The following is a 22,490-nucleotide window of genomic DNA, read 5'->3' as shown; positions in this document are numbered from 1 at the left end:
AAAATCTTGGTGGACTTTAAGGAAGAGATTGACAGCAATACTGTCTTAGTAGAGGGTTTTAACACCTAACTGTCATCAATGGATAGATCTTCCAGACAAAAAAAACAATGAGGAAATAGTGACATTAAATGACATACTGGATCAAATGGATTTAATTGATATTTACAGAACACATCATCCCAAAGTAGCAGAGTATACATTCTTCTCAAGTGCACCTGGATCATTCTCAAAGATAGACCACATGTTAGGTCACAAAACAAGTTTTAACAAATTCAAGAAGATTGTAATCATATCAAGCATTCTCTCAGAGCACAATGTCATGAAATTAGAAATCAACCTCAATAAAAAGACTCAAAAACACTCAAATACATAGAAGCTAAATAGCATATTATTAAATAATTAGTGGGTTATCAATAAGACCAAGGAAGAAATAAAAAATTACCTGGAAAGAAATGAAAATGAACACACAATGACCCCAGATCTATGGGACACAGTGAAAGCAGTCCTGAGAGGGGAGTTCATAGCATTACAGGCCTATCTAAAGAAGATAGAAAAATCTCAAATAACCACTCTAACCCTACACCTAAAAGAACTAGAAAATCAACAAACAAAGCCCAGAGCAAGAAGAAGGAAGGAAATAATCAAGATCAGAGCAGAAATAATTGACAGAGACTTAGAAAAATACAGATGATCAATGAAACCAGGAGCTGGTTCTTTAAAAGAATAAACAAGATTGACTAGCCTTTAGCCAGACTCATCAAAAACAAAAACAAAAGAAAAGGGTGCCCAAATAAATAAATTTGGAAATGAAAGAGGTGAAGTAACAACTGATATTACAGAAATACAAGGGATTGTAAGAAATTACTATGAACAATTACACACCAAGAAACTGGACAACCTGGGCAAAATGGATAAATTTCTAGAAACGTACAACCTTTCAAAACTGACAGAAAGAGTAAAAAAAAAGCCTGAATAGACTGACAACAACTGATGAAGTTGAAGCCGTATTCAGAAAACTCCCAGCAAACAAAAGTTCTGGACCAGATGGCTTCACAGGTAAATTTGGCCAATCATTTAAAGAACTAACACCTATCCTTCTCAAACTATTCCAAAAACTTCAAAAAAAAAAAAAGGGAAAACTTTCAAGCTCTTTTTACAAGGCCAGTATTGTCTTAATTTTAAAACCAGATAAAGATACAACAAAGAAAATTATAGGCCAGTATACCTGATAAACATAGATGCTAAAATCCTCAAAAAAATATTAGCAAACCAGATACAGCAATTCATTAAAAAGATAACACACCATGATCAAGTCAGATTCATATCAACAAATATGATACATCACATAAACAAAAGGAGAGATAAAAATCACATGATTATATTAATAAATTCAGAAAAAGCACTTGATAAAATCTAGCACCCATTTATGATAAAAACTCTTAGCAAAGTGGGAATAGAGAGATTATACCTCAACATAATAAAGGCCATATATGGAAATCCTACAACCAACATCCTCCTCAGTGGGCAAAAAGTAAAAGCATTTCCATTAAGATCAGGAACAAGACAGGAAGTCTGCTTTCACCACTATTATTCAACATAGTACTGGAAGTCTTAGCCACAGCATCAGACAAGAAAAAGAAATAAAAGGCAACCTAATTGGAAAGGAGGAAGTAAAATTGTCATTATTCACAGATGACATGATTTTGTACATAGAAAAACCCTAAAAACTCTACCAAAAATCTACTAGACATAATAAATGAATCTGGCATGGTAAGAGTATACAAAATCAATAGACAGCGATTGATGGTATTTTTATAGAACAACAATGAACTATCAAAAATGGAAACTAAAAATAATATCTCATTTACTATTGCAACAACAAAAAAATAAGGTACCTAGGAATAAATTTAATGAAGGAGGTAAAAGACCTATGCTAGGGAAAGGACATTGAAGAAAGAAATTGAGGAAGATACAAATAAGTGGAAGCACATAGTATGTTCATGGATTAGAAGAATTAACATCATTAAAATGTCCATACTATCCAAAGCAATCTGTATACTCAGCACAATAAAATACCAATGGCATATTTCACAGATCTAGAACAAATATTCTAAAAATTTATATGGAACCAAAAAAGACCCTGAATAGCCTCAGCTAATCCCGAGAAAGAACAAAGTTGCAGGTATCACAATATCTGACATCAAACTATACTATAAGTCCACTGTAATCAAAACACCAGGGTACTGGCACAAGAACAGACATATAGATCAATGGAACAGAACAGAGAGCCCAGGAATAAACCCACACCTTTATGGTTAATTAAATTTGACAAAGGAGGCAAGAGCATCTAATGGAACAAAGACAATCTCTTCAATAAATGGTGTTGGGCGAACTAGACTGGTACATGCAAAAATATGAAAGTAGACCATTAACTTACACCATACAAAAGAATAAACTCAAAATGGATTAAAGACTTAAATATAAATCAAGAAACCATAAAATTCCTAGAAGAAAACATAGGCAGTAAAATCTCAGGTATCTTGTGTTGCAATATTTTTACCAATGTATCTCCTAGAATTAGGGAAACAAAGGAGAAAATAAATGGGACTGCGTCAAATTAAAAAGTTTCTGCACAGCTAAAGAAACCATCAGCAAGATGAAAAGGGAACCCACTGTATGGGAGAACATATTTGCCAATGATACATCTGATAAGGGTTTAATCTCCAAAATATATAAAGACCTAATATAACTCAATACCAGAAAGACACACAATCCAATTAAAAAATGGGCAAAGGACCTAAATAGACACTTCTTCAAGAGGGACATACAGATGACCCATAGACATATGCAAAAACGCTCCACATCACTAATCCCCAGAGAGATGCAAGTTAAAACCACAATGAGATATCACTTCACATCTGTCAGAATGGCTACCATCAATAAATCAACACACAAGCAAGTGTTGGTGAGGATGTGCAGAAAAGGGAACCCTAGAGTATTACTGGTGGTAATGCCAGCTTGTGTGGCCAATATGCAAAACAGTGTGGAGTATCCTGAAAAAATTAGAATGGGACTGTTTTTTGACCCAGTGATTTCACTTCTGGTAATATATCCTAAGAATCATGAAACACCAATACAAAAAATATATATGCACCCTTGTATTTCTAGCAGCACTATTTACAGTAGGCAAGATTGGAAACAGCGTAAGTGCCCATCAGCAGATGAGTGGATAAAAAAGCTGTGGTGCATTTATACCATGTAGTACTATGCAGCAGTAAAAGAGAAGGAACTCCTACCTTGTGCAACAGCATGAATGAAACTGGAGAATATACTGGAGAATACTGTGCTAAGTGAAATGAGCCAGTCAGAGGAAGACAAATACCACATAACATCACTTAAATGTGGAATCTAATGAACACAATAAACTAACAAACAAAACAGAAGTAGAAGCATAGATGCCTGAAACAGACTGACAGCTGCCAGAGGGGTGGGAGAGACTGGATGAAAGATGGTGAAGGGAGAAGACAAATAACATCTGTGCATGACTCATGAACTTGGACAACACTGTGGGGATTGACTGAGGGAAGGGTGGGGGTGGGGCTGTGTGGAGGGAGAAAAAGTGGGGACAACTGCAATAGAATAAACATTAAAAATAAAATTATTTTTAAAAGAAAATTAACATCAATAGTGTACTATTAACCAATAGGGCTTTTTAAAATTTCACCAATTTTCCCACTGTTGTCCTCTTTCTGTTTTAAGATTCCACCTAGTATACTACATTGATTGCATTTAATTGTCATATTTCCTTCAATCTGTGATTGTTCCTAAATCTTTTACTCCTTTTCATGACCTGGACACTTTTGAAGGGTCCAGACCAGTTATTTTATAGACTGTCCCTTAAATTGAGTTTGTCTGATATTTTCTAATAATTAAATCAAAGTTTTACATATTCCATCAAAATACCACAAAAATGATGCTGTACTTTCTTCAGGGCTTCATATCAGGTACCTTATGTTAATATGTCTATTAAGGTTAATTTAAAAATTTTTTAAATTAAATTTACTGGAGTGACCAGTTAATAATATTATATAGGTTTCAAGTGTACAGTTTTGTGATATTACTTCATTCATGTGTATATTACATTGTGTGCCCACCATCCAATGTCAAATCTTCTTGCATTGCCATTTGACCCCCTTTGTCCTTTATTACCCCTACACATGGATGGATCTTGAGAATGTCATGCTAAGTAAAACTAAGGTTAATTTTAATAACAAGGATAAAATGGTGCCTGCCAAGTTTCTTCTCTGTAAAGTTCCTGTTTTTGTCTTTGTAACTAATGAATATCTTTGGGGAGATAATTTGAGGTGATCCAGATATCTTTTTCTGTTATCATACTCTCACATAATAATTTTAGCATCCATCAGTGGTCTTGACTACAATTACTACTGAGGTGTTGCCTAATGGCAATTTTCATGTCTGTTCTTCCACATTTACAAATTGTTATTCTGTGAGGAACAGGCTGTTCCTTCTCTCCTTTTGATTTATTTAGGCAATTATTTATTTATACAAGATGACTTTTGGGTATTTATTTTATTCTGTGGGTTATAATCCAGTGCTTTGTTTCATTGTTCAAATTGTCTCAGCTTTAGCTATTGGGAGCTCCTTCAGGTTGGCTCCTATGTCCCCCTACATGTCTCTATAATTTTTTGAGAACTTCCTTACTTTCTGGTACCAGATGTTCTGGGCTCATCCTGTGTTTTTTCTGATCTACCTCTGGCATCAACCATTTCTCCAAAGAACGCTGATTCCTTTTATTAAGTATTAGTATTTAGAAACTAAGATCTGGGTGCTCATCGATACTGGAATGCCCATTACTTTCAGGCCTGCTCAGTAGACAGTATTATATTTATATCTATAGATGTATATATCACCCATATATACAAGTATATTTCTATATTCATCCATCTGTACATATATTTTAAAATGTGAGTTGTATTGATACCTCCAATTCTAATCCAGTTCCACAGGGTTTATTCCAGCTTCTCCCTTTTCTTATTGGAATCTCTTTCTGTAGCATAGATTCTTTATCATTTCTTTAACCAATCCTCATTTGATAGACATTTGGATTGCTTTTAGTTATTGGCTGTTAAAAAGAGTATTGCAGTGATAATGTTTTATATATATGTCTTAGAGAGATTTTTAAAGTATATACATAGGAAAAAATGTCTATCAGTGGGTTTCCTAGGTCTAAGGAAATGAACATTTAAAATTTTTATAGATATTTCCAAACTATCTTCTAGAATACTGTTTGCATCTTTGAAATTATTTTCTTAAGGGCACATTTCTTGAAAGCCATCCTGGCCTGTTTGCTAGTGTCATTATCTCTTTTACTCTTTTCCTGTCACCATTAAGATGGACTTCTGATGGGATCCAGAGGTCCCACTATACTCACTGGCATTTAGTTTTCCCTTTAATCTAGTTACATTGATTAATGAAATCATTAGTCTTTAGCCCAGAGTCTTCCAATAGTGTTGTAATTTTTATTCATAGACATTTCTCAGGTCTCATTATCCTTCAGCAGCTTTAGTCAAATTGTAGACATTTATGCAGATTTCTTTATAACCTAGTTAAAGTTTCATTGCCCAGACTAAACTGGAGATATTTCTCTTTATATTAAAATGTGCTCTTAGCTTAGAGATATCTTCACTCTTTATAAAATGGCTGTGTTTTCCTTCTAGGCAATTTTTAAACTGTTCTTGTTAATAGCTACAATTAAAATGCCCCTCCCCTTGGTTGTACTCAGTAATTCAAATGATTCCCCATTAACTGATGATCATTTCTCTCTGAATTACAAGAAGCAGAGTTGGTTCAGAGTTCACTTTACTCTATTTCACTCTTACATTTCTTTTCTGGCTTCCACTACATATTCCTCTGTTTTTCCAGTCTCTATTGGATAGTAACTTATCTCTCCTGTATTATTCATTCTAAACTGAACACTTGAAGCAATGAAGATATTATTTGAATGCATTTAACAGCACTGAGTAATAAACATAATCTATAGGGAATTTGCTACAATAAATAATGATAATTGAGGGTAAGTGTTTTGGGTTCACACAGGTTATAAGTGGCAGTGAATGGGCCTAAATAACACCTGCAGAGTTAAACATTTCTCAAAGTTTATTGTGTATCCAGCATCAAAATGGATGCTAAAAAGGCAGACATGGTACCTTCTCTTTGGCAATTGCTCCAGTCTGCCATTAGAGCAGGAGGCAGAGCTGAACAATGATAGCCTGGTTGGCTATTGCTGTTACAGGAGTTGATTAATAGCTGGGAGAGACTAAAGGGGGGAGATCCCCAATGTCTTTACCTTAAGAGGTCATTGAAAACCTCATTGAGAAGGCCGTTGATCTAGGCTATGAAGACTGAAGAAAAGAGGAAGAAAGGTATTCTAGGCAAAGATTAAAAGCTCAGAATAATGGAGCCATGGAATAATGTGGAATAATGGGGAGCTCTAATGTGGCCCAAAGTTGATCAGACACTATTTTAGAAACTCTTGACCAAGTATAAAGCAGGTATCACACAGAAAACATGGTGTATTTGTTTTAGGGATTTGATCTGATTTTATTGATTTCTAAACTGGAAAAAAAAGGGCTACATATGACCATTGTGACTATTGTTCGTTTTTTTTCCCTAAAGAAAGTACTTTTTTACTGTGTGGCTAAGGACTTAGACACATGATGCTTACCCTTAGCTCTTGGAGGACACTACTGGTGACTCCAAATAGGGAAATTGGTGCTCAGTTTATTCTAACTGTGAGCACCTGAGAATATCAACAAATTATAAATCACATGAACAACAAAATGTAGAGATTAGTCATACTTGAGCAGAGCTCAGTTAATCCTGTGGTGTCAGTCTTCTGAGACAGCTTCCCCAGCCCCCAACCCAAGGGAGCAAAATGTAATGGAAAGGGGCTGGTTTGGGGGAGAGTGAATAATGGGATGACTTCCTGGGTATCCAGTTATGAAAATGTTTTCATCACTAAATCCTGTCAGCTCTACCTTTGAAACAACCTAGAAACCCAACCACTCCACCACTCTGCTGCTACTATCCTGGTCCACATTCTTACGATCCTTTGACTGAATTATTACTATAGACTTCTACCTACTTTCCTTGCTTTCACCTTTGCCATCTATTTCCCTCCAGTCTCTTTTTAGCTCAGTAGCAAGAGGGATGCTTTTAAAAAGTGAATTCGGTCATATTCAAAACCACCCAGTGGTTTCCTATCTTATCTTGACTTATCTTGATAGAACCCTGAAGCATAAGTATAAAAAGTATAAGCCAAAATTGCTCAACAAATCACTATTTAATGCCCAGGTGACACTTACTGGTGCCATAATTTCTATAGAAGAGGAAGTTAGAGGGGCTGTCAGTTTGGAAAGGGAGGGATTAGGCCATGTCTATAAGCTTTTTTGTGTAGCACTTTACATAAGATTAAGAAAATGTCAATTGTCCCCATTAAAAAATGAGGGGTAGGGTAACCATTACTTTGGGAGAAATATACAAAAATAGGATGAAAGAGGGAGATGCTAATCCTGGAGAAGGAGTCAAAGAAAGTGAGAATCAAAAATATGTAGGTGCTAAGCAGCAAAGGGAGCAGGAGGAAGGGCTGGATAGGCTGCCTTGAGCACATTGGTATCTGTAAAGCAGAAGAAAATCCTGTGGCAGTTCCACTCTCCCTCCTTTACAGCTCTGTATCTCTCCCAGCCTTTCAAAATGTTTTACTGGAATTATATCTTCAGATGATAGCTCTCCCTTGACTCTGCATATATGTAGTCTGTCCATTCAGATTCTTTGCTTATGTGTCTTGTATGTCATTTCAAGCTAAACATGCCCCAAATCAAATTATTATCTTTGCCTTCCCTTCCTCCCTTTCCTCATTCTTCCATGCTTCATTCTTCAACATCAAGTTCATCTTTCTGTTGCTCAAACTAAAAACTTTGTCTTTTTTTTCTGTATACATCCAATACTTCACTAAATCCTGTCAGCTCTACCTTTGAAACAACCTAGAAACCCAACCACTCCACCACTCTGCTGCTACTATCCTGGTCCACATTCTTACGATCCTTTGACTGAATTATTACTATAGACTTCTACCTACTTTCCTTGCTTTCACCTTTGCCATCTATTTCCCTCCAGTCTCTTTTTAGCTCAGTAGCAAGAGGGATGCTTTTAAAAAGTGAATTCGGTCATATTCAAAACCATCCAGTGGTTTCCTATGAAATTCAGGGTAAAAGCCAAAGTCCACACAGTGGCCAGTAAGGCCCTATGTAATCTAGGGGGCCCTGCTATCACTCTGACCTCATCTTCCAACTGCTCTCCCTTTTGCTCATTCTGGGGCAGCCACACTGGCCCCATTGCTGTTCTTCACATCCATCAGTTTCAGGTCTGTCTTGTACCTGTGCCTTTACTGTGTACTCTATACCTGGATTTTTTCCATGGTTATCCACTGATTTCTCTCTATCTTCCTCTGCTCAAATGTTACCTTATCAGTGAAGCTTATTTAAAAGAGTAACCACAACCATTGGTTCTATTATCCTCTACCCTGCTTTACCTTCCCCATTGGCCCACACCAGTTACACTAAACGTAAACTCCATGGGGCTAGGATCTACTTTCTATTTTGTTCATTGCTATAATCCTGGAGTGTATAATATTGCCTGGCATGTAGTAGGTACTTAGTAACTATTTGTTGTAAATGAATGAATTCTCCAGAAATTCTAGACATTGGGTGTTTAAATTAAGGAGAGTCCTTTTTTTTTTTGGTCTGTTAGATTGTTGTTTGTTTTGTTTTTAAAATGCCAAGTAGTTAGGAAACTAAGGAAAATGACTGTCATTCACATCTTAGTGTGAATTCAATGATATTATCTATTTATGATATAAAGCTGAGATTAGTCTCATTGAAGAAATTTTTTTTGACAAAACAAGGTTTTGGATCTTGATTTTTTTTCGTATTTGTTACAGATTTTAGAGAGAAAGAGGAAGGGGGAGACAGAGAGAGAGAGAGAGAGAGAGAGAGAGAGAGAGAGACCAACCAATTTGTTGTTCCAGCCATTTATGCTTTCCTTAGTTGATTCTTGCATGTGCCCTGACCAGAGATCAAATCTACAACCTTGAGGTATTGGGACGAGACTCTTAACCAACTGAGCTATACAGCCAGGGCAGATCTTGATTTTTTAAAAATTTATCTTTTGTGTTACTCTTGTAATTATTTTGTTTCTTTACTTCTTGTTATTGAAGAGCTTCAACAAGTTGAATGTACCAGAGTCTGTTTTTTTTCCTCTACCACTCATTGTCTAAGTTCACACCTCCACCCTGAATCTAGTTTCTAAACTCACTTTTTGATTAACTGTAATGGCTTTTTTCTTTGACCTTTTTCACCTCAATTTCTCACCAACACCTGCTTTCATTGACCAGCATCTACTTGAAACTCTTTTCCTTAAGATTACATTTCTATGTTCTCCTTCTCTGCGACCTCTTTTCATTTTTCCTGACATTTATTTGTAGACATTTTTTAAGGCTTGTCCTTCAGAAGCACAAGAATTTTTACAGCCTCAACTGTCAGCACAATATACTGTACAGAGTGGGGCAAATTAGGTTTACAGTTGTTTGTATGGAAACTAATACAATAATTAATAAATAATAATATAAGAATTAACTCTGTGTTTCATGTACTCACAACTGTGAACCCACTTTTGCCCCACCCTGTACATGACTCTCAAGCCTATTCTCTCCTACATCTCAAGCATCCGCTCTTCATCTTCAGCTGCTCACTAGACAAGGCTCCTTAAAATCATATCCAAATGAGATGCCCAGGAACCTGACTATAGGACATAGAGGCATTGGCACCCTCTGGTGGAGAGAGTAGAAAGTCATCTTTAAGTATCTGCTTGCTTGAAGATGGGACCTGACAGAAGATGTTGCAACAAAGATGCATTTGTTGAGCATCTACTAAATGTTCTCTGTTCAAACATATGCAATTTTCTAATAAACTCTGCAGTACATCTCTTGAGCTAGCAATACTATTAGATCCCTCTTTGAGACCTTTCAATTTCTTACCAGACCACTTATTTGCAACTACAAGGATTTGGGTTGTGAGAACTCTTCAGCATATTAAGGCAGGAAATTGCTCTCTGATAGATGTTGTAAAGGATATAATGAGATACAGAATCAGCCTTAAGGAACTTACTTAACAGTGAAACTGGGAAACAAGCCATGCACTCTGAGAAAGTGACTACATTAAAAGGTAAATCTCAAGGTATGACAGTGTCACAGGAGATGTCACTAGGCACTCATATTCCAATAATTTGTATAGATCCTGAGTGTAGAGAAGGTCTAAGTCACTGTGGGGAGGTTGACATGTTCAGGAATGACTCCATGAAGAAGGCAGGACCTCAATTTATCTTTACCAAGGTATTTCCAAAATTTCTAGAACTCTAGTTCTCATTTTTGCCATGTTAAGAAAACCATTTATATTATTTCTTCACACTTTACGTTGACAGGTTTTTTTTTTTTGTAAATGTACTTTTGTTTCAGAATGGACCCATGGCGGATTTCTCTATACTATAATTCTTTGTCCGTTGCCCTTAGGAATTGAGGTTCTCAATGCCAGAGTTTGGTAAAAAGGAAAGGAAATATTTATTCAAAAGTTATACAGGTTTAGGGTAATGACAGAATGCCACTATTAAAAATCCCTAAGTCCCTTAAAACACCCACGAACACACACAGTCCTTCCTTCCCCCTTTGCCCTGGCAGGCCAGCCTCAGAACCTGCCAATCAGAAGTACCGACCTCCAGAAGAAAAAGAACAGAAGTCCACTGCTCACTCCTCCCGGTTCCTCTCAGTAATTCATGCTTGGCTAGGCAGGTTTTCCACAGTCCCCAACACCATTAGCTGAGTCGCTAGAATCTCCAGTTCTTAATCCAAAACCATGAGGCACCTTTTCATGTCCCACTAGCGAGAGTTCTTTCACCATTTTCCTTCCCTGCAAGGTTTTGCATTGTCCTCTCTCATTGTCCTGCATTGTCCCTTATCTCTAGTCCTGCATCATCTCACCCTCCCTCATGCGAGCCCGCCTTTAGTTTTAAATCCCAGTCCAGAACCTCCTCTGTAACACCATTTCCGACTCCTCCCACAATCGGCTACACCTGCTAGCCCTCCTGCAGTTTTCAACATCTCTGGGCTGCCTTAGTTAGTCCTGGCAGGCATGGACCCATGGCGGGGATGGAACCACCTCCAAGCTCTCATGCAGGTGTTATAACCAGGGGAGCTGCCTCCTAGTTATATCACTCCCATCTCCCTGGTTCAAAGCATGACCACAGCTACTTAACATATCCATGAAGCTAGTCAGCTGTTACAGATATGTAAAATAACCATTTTTTACATATCATGTATGGAGCTGGCCAACTGTGGATATGCAAAATAACTTTCAATAGCCCTGCTTCATGTGTCCCATCCCCTAGTGAGGACTTGTGGGAGTGGGGGTATCCTATATATTTCCTGGACACCCAAGTTCTAGACCCCATTTCAAATCCTTCATTTGGGGGCCCCTGGCTGCACCCCATTACATACTGTCTTGTCTAGATCAGGGATGTCCAACTGTTTGGCATCTCTGGGCCACACTGGCAGAAGAAGAGTTCTCTTGGGCCACACATTTAATACACAAACACTAATGAAAACTGATGAGAAAAAAAGGTTTTAAGTAAATTTATGATTTTTGTTTTGGGCTGCATTTATATCCATCCTGGGCCACAGGCAGCCTGCAGGCTGTGGGTTGGACATCCCTGTCTCAATCCAACAAATGACAGATTGATGTGCTTTTGTGTTTGCTATATACTTGTTTTTCTAATATACATGAAACAAAGGAAATCCTCATTATATGGAGATAATTACAGTATGTCCTCACTTAATCTTTGATAGGGTCTGTGACTTGAAGAGAAACTATGTATAATGAAACCAGTCTTACCATAGGCTAATTTATATAAACAAGAGTTAAATAGCTAAGGCATCTCATCAATGTTGTAATAAAATGACACTGAATAAAACAATGTGATTGACAGAAAGACCACATAAGGAAATCAGTCCATCTAAAAAGAGTACCAGTCATTTATATTAACTTTAGATGTAAAAGTTTGATTATGATTTTAGTTTGCATATGAAACTAAAAATTATGAAAATAAGTATTTCATTGTATACTTTACACTATATGCTATTGTGACTGAACAATTTGAGTGAACAAAATATTATTTAATTGAATAGTTAGTATTTTTTGACAAAATAATTTAATTTTAGTGGCACAATTATAAATACTAAAAGACTTCAAAATAGACCTCTCTTGACCTTTTAATATTCAAATTATTGTATGAGCAGACTTTTTAGTTATCATCTTTGTGAGTTTTCTCTTGTTCAGTTAACTAATTGTTTTAAGTCCTTGTTACTGGATTTTCATGGTGTCTGAGCAGTTGTCAGACATTTTTTTTAATCTCATGAAATTCTGCTTCTTTTGCTCAGATTTGTAACTTGGTATTCCGATAGATTTATACTGATTTTGCATTATATTGGACAAATTGAAAGCATCATTGATTTGATTAGTGAGGATATCATAAAGTGGAAGGATTACTTAAGTCAGTTCTCAATTCAACAGTGAATATTTTGGTGTTAGGATGACTTTTATTTTCCTAGCATTCTTTAACTCTAGAGCAGCCTTCTCAAATTTTTATACTGGAGAAACACTTGAAATAATTCCCAAGTCTCAGGGAATCTCTGGATAAAAATTATATCTAAATCTTCTAGTATGTCAGTTTGATAATTTAGTTGTAGATATTGTAATCCAATAATAATTGTCAGTAATCTTTTAAACAGAGTGATTATTTTTTTTTTGAGGACCTGTTTAGTTTGACCAACTGCTTAGCCTATCCTTTCGTAGGTCCCCCCTTTCCACAAAGGATACCAACTATAATGTAGTTCAGTAGTATAGGTAAAAGAAACTTCAGGTTTTCCTTTTTCAAATTTATTAATTAACTTTTTTTTGGCTTCTCAAAGTATAAAATTATTATTATTATTATTTTTAAAAGATTTTATCCATTTATTTTTAGAGAGGGAAGGGAGGGAGGGAGGGAGAGAGAGAGAGAGAGAAAGAGAGAGAGAGACAGAGAGAGAGAAACATCAATGTGCGGTTGCTGGGGGTCATGGCCTGCAACCCAGGCACGTACCCTGGCTGGGAATCGAACCTGTGACACTTTGGTTCACAGCTCGCGCTCAATCCAATATTACTTAACTTTTTTGATGCCTTACCCAAGTAGGGCTAAAAGTCTTATCACATATTTCTATTATGCAAATGCTATTGAAGTATAATAATATAGTATGTGATAAGTTCAAAGATAGGTTTGCCCCTCCTATTTAAAACTAAAAGTGACTTTTTAGACAATCTTTCTTGAAAACAAAAACAAGCAGTTAACTTTGTTTCTTAAAATTAATCCTTTTCCTTCCTTTTTATGAATTTGTAGACTTATAAAGCAAACATAATATGTTTTTGTTAAGTAACTGATTTAAGCCAAAATGAGAGGTAATTTTTCTAAAGGTAGGTTTGTTAGTTTATTTAAAGAAAGTTTATGAATTTAATTGTTTTCAATATGAAAATAAATTAACGATGTTGAATAATAAAGTTACTAAAACTATATGTCAAAGCAACATGAATAAAATTGCCCAAGACAACATTTTAACAAACTATAGAAATGATCCCTGAAAGTATAGACTTCCAAGACAAAATGTTATATAAAAGTTTGAAAGAAATTATTTTTTCTGAGTGGCATGGTCAGGCTCACATAGATAATTATAAAATTAATATACAAGTATTGGTTTCATGATCCTTTACTAGACTTATACATGAATTTTAACTTTAATTATTATTTTGAAACTAAAAAGTTTATTTATAGAGTTCATGTTCCTGATTCTTTTTAAAAAATACTTTCTCATACAAATATGAAAATGGCAGCCCCTCTATATCCCATTTTAAAAACAGATAATGGACTCAACCAAATGATCATGACCCCACTTTATAGGACCAAAAGCCTTATGACAGTTACTAATGGGACACCTCGGTCACTCTGCATCATTTTTTGCAGAGCATCCTAGAGACATCCTGTGGATCTACCCCCTAGTGTCCCACAGAACCCCATTTGAGAAATACTGCTCTAAGGCTGGAATAATGTGAAGCTCTGTGCATAATTATTAACCTACATTTTTTTCAATCTGAATACCACTTAAATTCATGTCACTCATACCTTGGGAAATACTACCTAAAGGACAAGTTAGATCTGGATATGTTTAAAAGAGGAAAAAGGGCATGCCAAATGAAGAGGATAATTAGAGCAAAGGCCAGTGGAGTAGGAGATTCTCTATTAAGTAGAACTGGCTGACACCAACAAAGAACTCATTGACACCATGGAAGCCTGAATTTGGGGGAGAGAAATTATGGAAGAAAATAGTCTTGAATATCCACTAAGGTTTTGAGAGGTGAGTGAAACTGATGAAATCGATTGAAGGAAGCTGATTCCAGCAGGATGGGAGGAAGCTAGATGTAGACATGCAAGTACAGATATTGTGGCAATTTATGCAAGTGGAAGTGAGAGCCAGAACTAGAATGGTGGTACAGAAATGAAGAAATGGGATGCATATGGGACACACAGTGAGTGGAGTTGATAGTATTTGGGATCAACCTGACACTGAGCATATCTCTCCTAATGGTTATGGGACTTCCGTTCTTAGAGATACTAAAACTTTGGAATTGGGTGATTTTTTTAAAGTGCTGCTAGGCTGAGCTATTTTCCAAGACTCAGCAGCCAGGCCTTTCCTGGTCTTGTCTTCTGACACTGTTCCTATCATTTCATAAAGGAATGCAGACCTAACGGTGTCAGATCTTTTTGAAAAAAGCTAGAAATCTAGCTACTTTATGATATCGTTCCATTTTAAATGTTAGCAACTCAGTGTTTGGTTATCAAATAAAACATACTGTGGACTAGAATTGCTGCTGATTTGCAGCCTCTGTCTGTAGTTGTGTGTGCTGCTGTCCAGTCACCTTGAAATGGTACCCTGAACCAAAAGGTAATTGCTGCTTTGAGAAACCCCTCTGTGTAATCCCTATTAGGAAGCTCATAGAAAGGCTTTTTGTAGTAGCTATATTTTCCTTTTGTTGGAATGTTGATTTGAAAGTTACAAGCCTTTCTCTGCTTCTTCCCAGCCAGGTCTCTAGACAAACTTTACAACTTTGCTGATTGCTCTGGACTCCACCTGATATTTGCTCTAAATGCACTGCGTCGCAATCCCAATAACTCCTGGAACAGTTCTAGTGCCTTGAGTCTGTTGAAGTACAGTGCCAGCAAAAAGTACAACATTTCTTGGGAACTGGGTAATGGTAAGTAAGATGTTATTTCCTCTAATTGACAAGATAAAGGGGAAAATGTTAGTGTGGGATATAGTCACAACCAGACCACCTCTAGCATACTCGCTCAGAAAACACTTGGGGTGTTTTGCCACTGAGTTGATTTTTCAAATAGTAAAAGATCAAATAGTGAAGGGCAGTAGATTTAGTGAATCCACACCATTTGCATCTATAGTTATAGTTATCTCTAGTTACCTAATTCCCAATATGGGGAAAATGTTACATGTGATTTCTAACTAACAAATTGATGCTAAACCAAATACAACCCATCTGCACAGCCAGTGCTGCATTTTACAGTGTGTGGCATCTTGGTCCTACAAGATGACCTTTATAATAATTCAAAAGAGCTTGGTCACATATGTTTGGGGACTTTGCTACCCTATGTACCTCTTGGAGGTTCACAATTCACATTAGCCTACAAAAGGCTCTGAGAAGTCCTGCTGCAATGAAACTGTGTAACATGCTTAACCCAGGGTTTCTTAAGCCATCTAACTAGGATTTCTCTCAGGGCTGCACAGCCTGTACAGCCACACAGGCCTGTGCTGAGAAGAAACCCAGGCTTGGTTCAATGCTGTGCCCTTGCTGTCTTGAAATTCTTAATTTTTAAATAAAGGAACCCACATTTTCATTTTTCACAGGGCTCAGTCTTATTTAGTCACTGAAGTGTGTGTGTGTGTGTAACTTCTTATCAGCCCATGCAGTAATATTCCATGGAACATACTTTAGAGAAATACTGCCTAAATTCCACTATTCTTTCATCCCCAGATGATAATATATGTATGTGTGAGATATAGATGATATTCTGTATATTCCATGACTCTAATATTATTGAGGCAATTAATACAGGTTTTAGCTAAAATTATGGATCATATCAATTTGAAAATATTCTGATTCTCTAATTAAAAGACATTTTGATAAACCTTAGAACAAGGCAATTGAGTTGAACAAACCAAGACTTCTCTTAAAATTGATGTAACAAACTGATATCAGCACTTTTGTCCATGGCCTTGTATATCCATAGCAACCCTGTATTTGTCTGGAGTGTGCACACATACATATGCACATGTGAATTTATTATACAGCAGAAGTTGAGGTCCTCATAATAAGATAAGAAGGAATGAGGGCCTTATAAGAATGTGCCCTGTTTTCTTATCTGTTGCCATTAACTGGAATGTACCTCTCTTCTTTTCTCTCTTCCTCCCCTGGAGTAGGAGAAACTTGGGGAGACCTAAGGGCCAGATGGAGACCCAGTGAACTGAACTGAAGGTGCTTTTGCGGTTGGGTGAAGTACTGGGTTAGCTGGAGGCTTCTCATCTTCCCAACCTGTCTGGATAGAATGTATCTATCATACATTCTTTGACAAAAGCAAGAGTGATGTGATAAGCTTTAACTAGGAAAATATTATGTAGTAGGCAAAATCCTTTACCAATCTCTCCGCTTCCCATATTTTATTTCATACTCCTTGAGATCCTTTGGTGTTTTATGATGTCTACTCATGACTACTCACCTAACCCTACCCTGCTGCAATTTCAGACTCCACACAGCTTAGCTCTCTTCCCAAGAGCAAAATATTCTTTAAATCGTGCATTTCCCAAACAGCTCATTACAACAGTCATGAAGGACCAATTACAAATAATATTTAAAATGGACAAGTATATGACAGTAAGGATTGGTAGGGCCTCTCCTAGGACAGTAGGACAGTAAGGAGTGGTGAGCTGTAGAATACATGCTCTGCTTAAATAAAGCTTTATTTGTTGTCTTTTTTATAATACTGTTCTGAATAAAAGGGGTTTCTAAAAAATCTCAGCTAGTTGTAGATAAACCCAAAGTAGTTAAAACTTACTTATGAGTTATTGATGGCCATAATCCCTCTAGAGTTTTGGGGTGCTTGCTAAAATAAATAAATCCTTAGTTGGGATAACTGGCATGATTTGGTGATAGAGGTGGGTAGGTAAAGAGAGTATATGCATCTTTCTGCATATACCCATGTATTCCAGACAACTGAGGGCCTCCCTTCCCATCCACCTTCTTTCCCCAAATTATACTAGTTAGGAGATGCAGCTAATTACATTTTAAAATGTTATTTAGTCATTTTAGCCACACAATTAATGATCCCCACTATCACTTTTTCAAATGCCTCTTAAGCATTTAACAAAAACAATCATTTACGAGGAGGAAAAAAAGCACAAAGATAGATAAGAAAATAAATAAGTATATGGATAAGAATGGATAGGAGAATAAGCAAATCTATGAATTTTAGAATTCAATAAAGTAGAAAATGTCTGGTAATCTTTTTATGAGCATTTCTATCCAGATGCATATAGATGACTTTGAGTTTGTAACCAAGACTAGACTTGGTCCTCTCCCAACTCCCTTTCCTTTTATTTTAAAAACTGCATTTCTGTATTTTTGATATGACTAATAAATAGTCTGCCAAACTGAATATACCTTTTAGGGTTTGAGGAAGATTTATTTTACTGCTTCTTCTAATTCATTTTATTTTTTATCTTTATTATATTTTTCCATTACTATTTAGTCCCTTTACATATACTCCCTCCCCCGGCAATCACCAAAGCTACTGATAGTTTTTCTTGTGCTAGAATTATATCTCTTGAGATATCCTGTGTATTCTGCTCACAACTGTTGTGTTTTACATTCAGACTTCCCTCTCAAAAATTATCTGCATTGGCATCCTCCTGGCCTAGACTTGTCTCTCCAAACTTTTGTCTGTTTCCTTCTTCGTAACCTTATCTCTTTTGGATAGAGGTGATAGTTTAACCATCATGCCCAAATTTAGGGAGGGACAATAGAACTGGCCAGTCCTTTTATCACTCACTCATCCTCCTGTATACCCACATCCTGTTAACAAATATTTTATCTTGAGAGCAAATCTAGCACTGGAAAAGCTAAAGTAGACATTTCTTTGGCTATTTCTCTGAAAAATAGCAAAACTTCAAGTGGCTAACTTACTGTTTTTCCCCTTTTTGAAAAGTCAGTGTGTAGTGTACACTGTAGACCACAAGAGCAATATCCCTGTAGCAGGAGATAAAAATTACAAAAGTTTAGGATGTCAAAATCTGTGAAAGAATAACTTTTTAATACAAGGTTTTTAACTACATTCTGAAGATATAAAATGTGTCCTTAAGAGTCATTAATTGTAAACATTGTATTTGCTTAATGCTAGGTGAGGATTGTAATTAATTTACACTTCTATTAATCATTGGTGAATCTAAATTAAGAAAGAACTGGGGGAATTTGGAAGCTAGTAATTAAACACTGGAAATACACTTTGGTCCAACATTGCTCCTGGGACATGGTGTTTGTTGTTTAGGTTATTCTTAAGAAAAATCCTCTGAAAATGATGCAGCATCTCTAACTGAGCTCTACATTATAAATTGCTCCCCAAATTAAGTTCATTTTCTAAATAAATCTGCCCACTTCTGTGAGCAAATAAAAGCTACTATAATTACTTAGTGTCATATATTCATCTGACCTATACACTTACCAATTATTCTTTTATGATTTCAGTTATATGATTCAGTTTCCTGGAATCTGATGTCTACTGAATGAGTTCATAAAATCAAATTTCTGATCTTACAAAATTTAGCTCCTTAGAGGTAATGATTTTGGAAGTCCAGCTTTATTTAGTCATTTACTCACTCAGTAATTATTAAGCTTTTATTCTGTGATTATGTGGATTAATGTATGATGTACTTATGTATAGCCATTAATACATTTCAGTTGTATATATTTGTGTATATATAACAGTTACAACCCTGGGAAAGCCAAACATAGGGTTGAGCCACTATCTTCAAACATGTTGCCAGTTGTTAATGAAACTAAGTCATAGCCTAGAGCTTTAGAGAGCTATATCTTCATAGGATAGTTTAGATGGTTAGAGAAGGAAAGGAGCAGGAAAGAGGAGAGAGGATGATGAAAAGCCATATGTATTAATAGTTTCTTTACCTGCTTACTTTTCTCCTTTTCCTCTCCCTGTCCAAATCTCCCCTTTATCACCTTCACCTTATCAATTCTTTCTCTGCATACACCCATCCACATATATACTTTCATGCTGTTTATTCACTCCTGTGTTTAATATGTATGTACTACTGAGTATCTGCTATGCAAAATATGCCAAGTGCTGGAGTAGGAATTGTAGGACATCCTTGAAGTCCTCTGCCCACTGCAGTATCTTTTGGTAGAACAGACTATGGTGGAGAGTAAATACACACAACAAAGAATTCATATTCTGTAGGAGCTTATTATCTACAGGTAAGGGCAGGATAAAGTTAAAACTATTGAATGGTTAAGCCCTCATATATTAGAATTCAAAGAAGTCTTTAGAGTTATAAAGGGGTATAGAATAAATCAGAGAAGTTGTATTAACAAATAATGTAGGATAAAATATAAATAATGCACAAAAGTGTTGATAAATTCATAGCTTACATTTGTAAGCACTTATGTTGTTTAATTATTAAGGAATGTAGTGATCTTTAAATTATACCAATTTTTAAATTCTGTTCATTGTTGTGGTAAGAATCATATTATTTCATGAATATGGTTTAGTGTTGTAGTTTACAATGTTTAACTGTTTGTTGTTACAGTTGGATAATTGGAGAAGGAATTTATGGGATAGCAGTTATGTGTGTGGATGTGGGATGAATCATTGATAGGACCAAGATCATTTGTTTTTTGTTATCACTGGTATGATCCACTTTGAGGTGCAACTGACTCCTTAAGAAATAGTAAATCATTAATCACCTTCTACTCACTTCTTAAACATTTACTTTTGTTTAGGTTAGGTTACTACAACAAAAGAACAATCTAACTGACATGGTCCAATCTATCTCTTCTTGCCTGCTGTTCTTAAATACTTCAGATCCCTTCTGTAACTTTGAAAGCTCAAGTGGAGTCTGTTGTTCTGACTCATTGACACTCCAGTGACTTCTCTGTTCATATTAGGCGGACAAGGGGGAGAGAAAACCTGCTCTGGTCATTTTTTGGCTATGGGTATGGGGCATGCACCACCAGTGACTGTTCACAGCATGTGGACCAACTCCATGGCCTGTTTAAAACACTGCAAGCCACAATTCCAACTACATGACTTTCTGACAAAAGTAGAGTTATATAGAGTGATCAGTGGTTTCCAGAAGGTCAGGGGATGGAGAAAAGGATGAATATATGGGAATATAAGATTTTGGAGGGAGAATTTATTCTGTATCATACTGTAATGATGGATACATGACATTATGCATTTATCAAAACCCATGCAGCCTTGGAACACAAAGAAAATCTTAATGTAAACCATAGACTTGAGTTATAACAACATCACTGTCGGCTTTTTCATTGTAACACATGTACCACACCAAGGCAAGATGTTCATAATGGGGGAAATTGTGTGTGTGGAGGGGGATGACAGGGTATACAGGAACTGTTGGTACTACCTATGCAATTTTCTGTAAACTGAAAATTGCTCTAAAAGATAAAAATAAAGTCTATTAATTACAAAAAAAGACTATGAACCACAGTGTAGACCTACTTCTTGGAACAAGGGATTTTTCTTGTGTTATTTCACTTCATACTAAGGACAACACAAGGATCGGTTAAAGAATCTGTTGGGCAAAGGATTTTCCAAAGAAGAAATATGAAATATAATTAAACAGATGAAAAGATGCTCAATATCATTAGCCATCAAGGAAACACAAATCAAAACCACATGAAATAGTGCTTCGTATCCACTGGGATGGCCATAATAATAAAAAAGGAAAAGAACAACTCTTGGCAAAGATGTGGAAGAATTGGACTCACACACTGCTGGCAGGAACATAAAATGGTATAGCCACTTTGGAAAACAATTTGGCATTTCTTCAAAAATTTAAATATAGAATTACAGTCAAATACAACCTAGCAACTCCACTCCTAGGTCTATGGCTATGAGAAATGGAAACATATGTCCACATAAAAACTTGTATACAAATATTCACAGCAACATTATCCATAATAGTAAAAAAAAAACAATGTCCATCAACTGCTGAATGAATAAATAAAATGAATTCTAGCCATACAATGGGATATTATTTGTCCATAGGAAGAAATGGAGTATTGATACATGCTACAATGTGGATGAGCCTTGACAAGATAATGCTAAGTGAAAGAAACCAGTTGCTAAACACCACACAGTATAATTCTCTTTATGTGAAATGTCCAGAATGGGCAAGTCTAATAAGCAGAAGGTAGATTAATTGTTATCCCTATGGATGATTTTGGGGATGAGCAGGGGATGAGCATGCTGAGAGGCATGAGATTTCTTTTTTGGTTGCCGAAAATGTTCTAAAATTTGGTGCAGTGATGCAGTGATGGTTGCACAACTCTGTGAATATACTTAAAACCACTGAGTTATAGACATTGACTTGGTGAATTATATAATATGTGAACTGTATCTTAATACTGCTGTTACAAAAAATGAGAATATAGTATTTTATCTTTTTATTTTAAAGGCAATGCATATTCCCTGCCACTGGTTGGTGATGAAGTAGTTACTTCCTTAGGAGCCTTACATTTGTAATTGGTAATAATATTGTCATCCAATATTTGCATATTATGTAGTTTAATAGCACTTCCTAACACTCCTCTTTGGACCCCAAAATGCTAAATAAGTAAATGTTATGCAAGTGAGGAAACCTATTGGAAAGCTCAAGCAAACTGCCTAATGCAGCAGTAAGTGCTAAATCTATATCAGGAACTTGGGGGTTCTAACTGAAAGGGAGGTTCTTTTTTTAATGATATTAAAACTTCTTGGCTTTCTTCACTTCATTCAATTTCCATTCAACAAATATTTGACTGCCTAGTGTGTGCCAAAGGAACTGTACTAGTTTTAGAAGAAAAAACAGTAAATATCCCTTCATGCACTCTACTAGAAGAAACAGATAATAAATAAGATTTGAAAACAGTTTATCATTATCCTCTGTCACATTTTTTACCTTTTAATTCAAACTA

At 36.0% G+C, this 22,490-nt stretch overlaps 1 protein-coding gene across 1 annotated transcript in view; it reads left to right on the top strand.

The window, feature by feature from the left end:
• Positions 1–22,490, top strand: part of HPSE2 (heparanase 2 (inactive)) — a 639,760-nt gene that overhangs the window by 374,805 nt on the left and 242,465 nt on the right. Inside the window, exon 4 of the mRNA XM_045854405.1 lies at positions 15,294–15,467. Within this exon, the coding sequence (XP_045710361.1) occupies positions 15,294–15,467 (174 nt within the window). The remainder of the gene's footprint in view (positions 1–15,293; positions 15,468–22,490) is intronic.

The sequence above is a fragment of the Phyllostomus hastatus genome, unplaced genomic scaffold (genome assembly GCF_019186645.2).
Source record: "Phyllostomus hastatus isolate PE091 unplaced genomic scaffold, TTU_PhHast_1.1 phas_scaffold_1066, whole genome shotgun sequence".
Lineage (NCBI taxonomy): Eukaryota > Metazoa > Chordata > Mammalia > Chiroptera > Phyllostomidae > Phyllostomus > Phyllostomus hastatus.
This window is presented reverse-complemented; position numbering and strand designations above follow the sequence as displayed.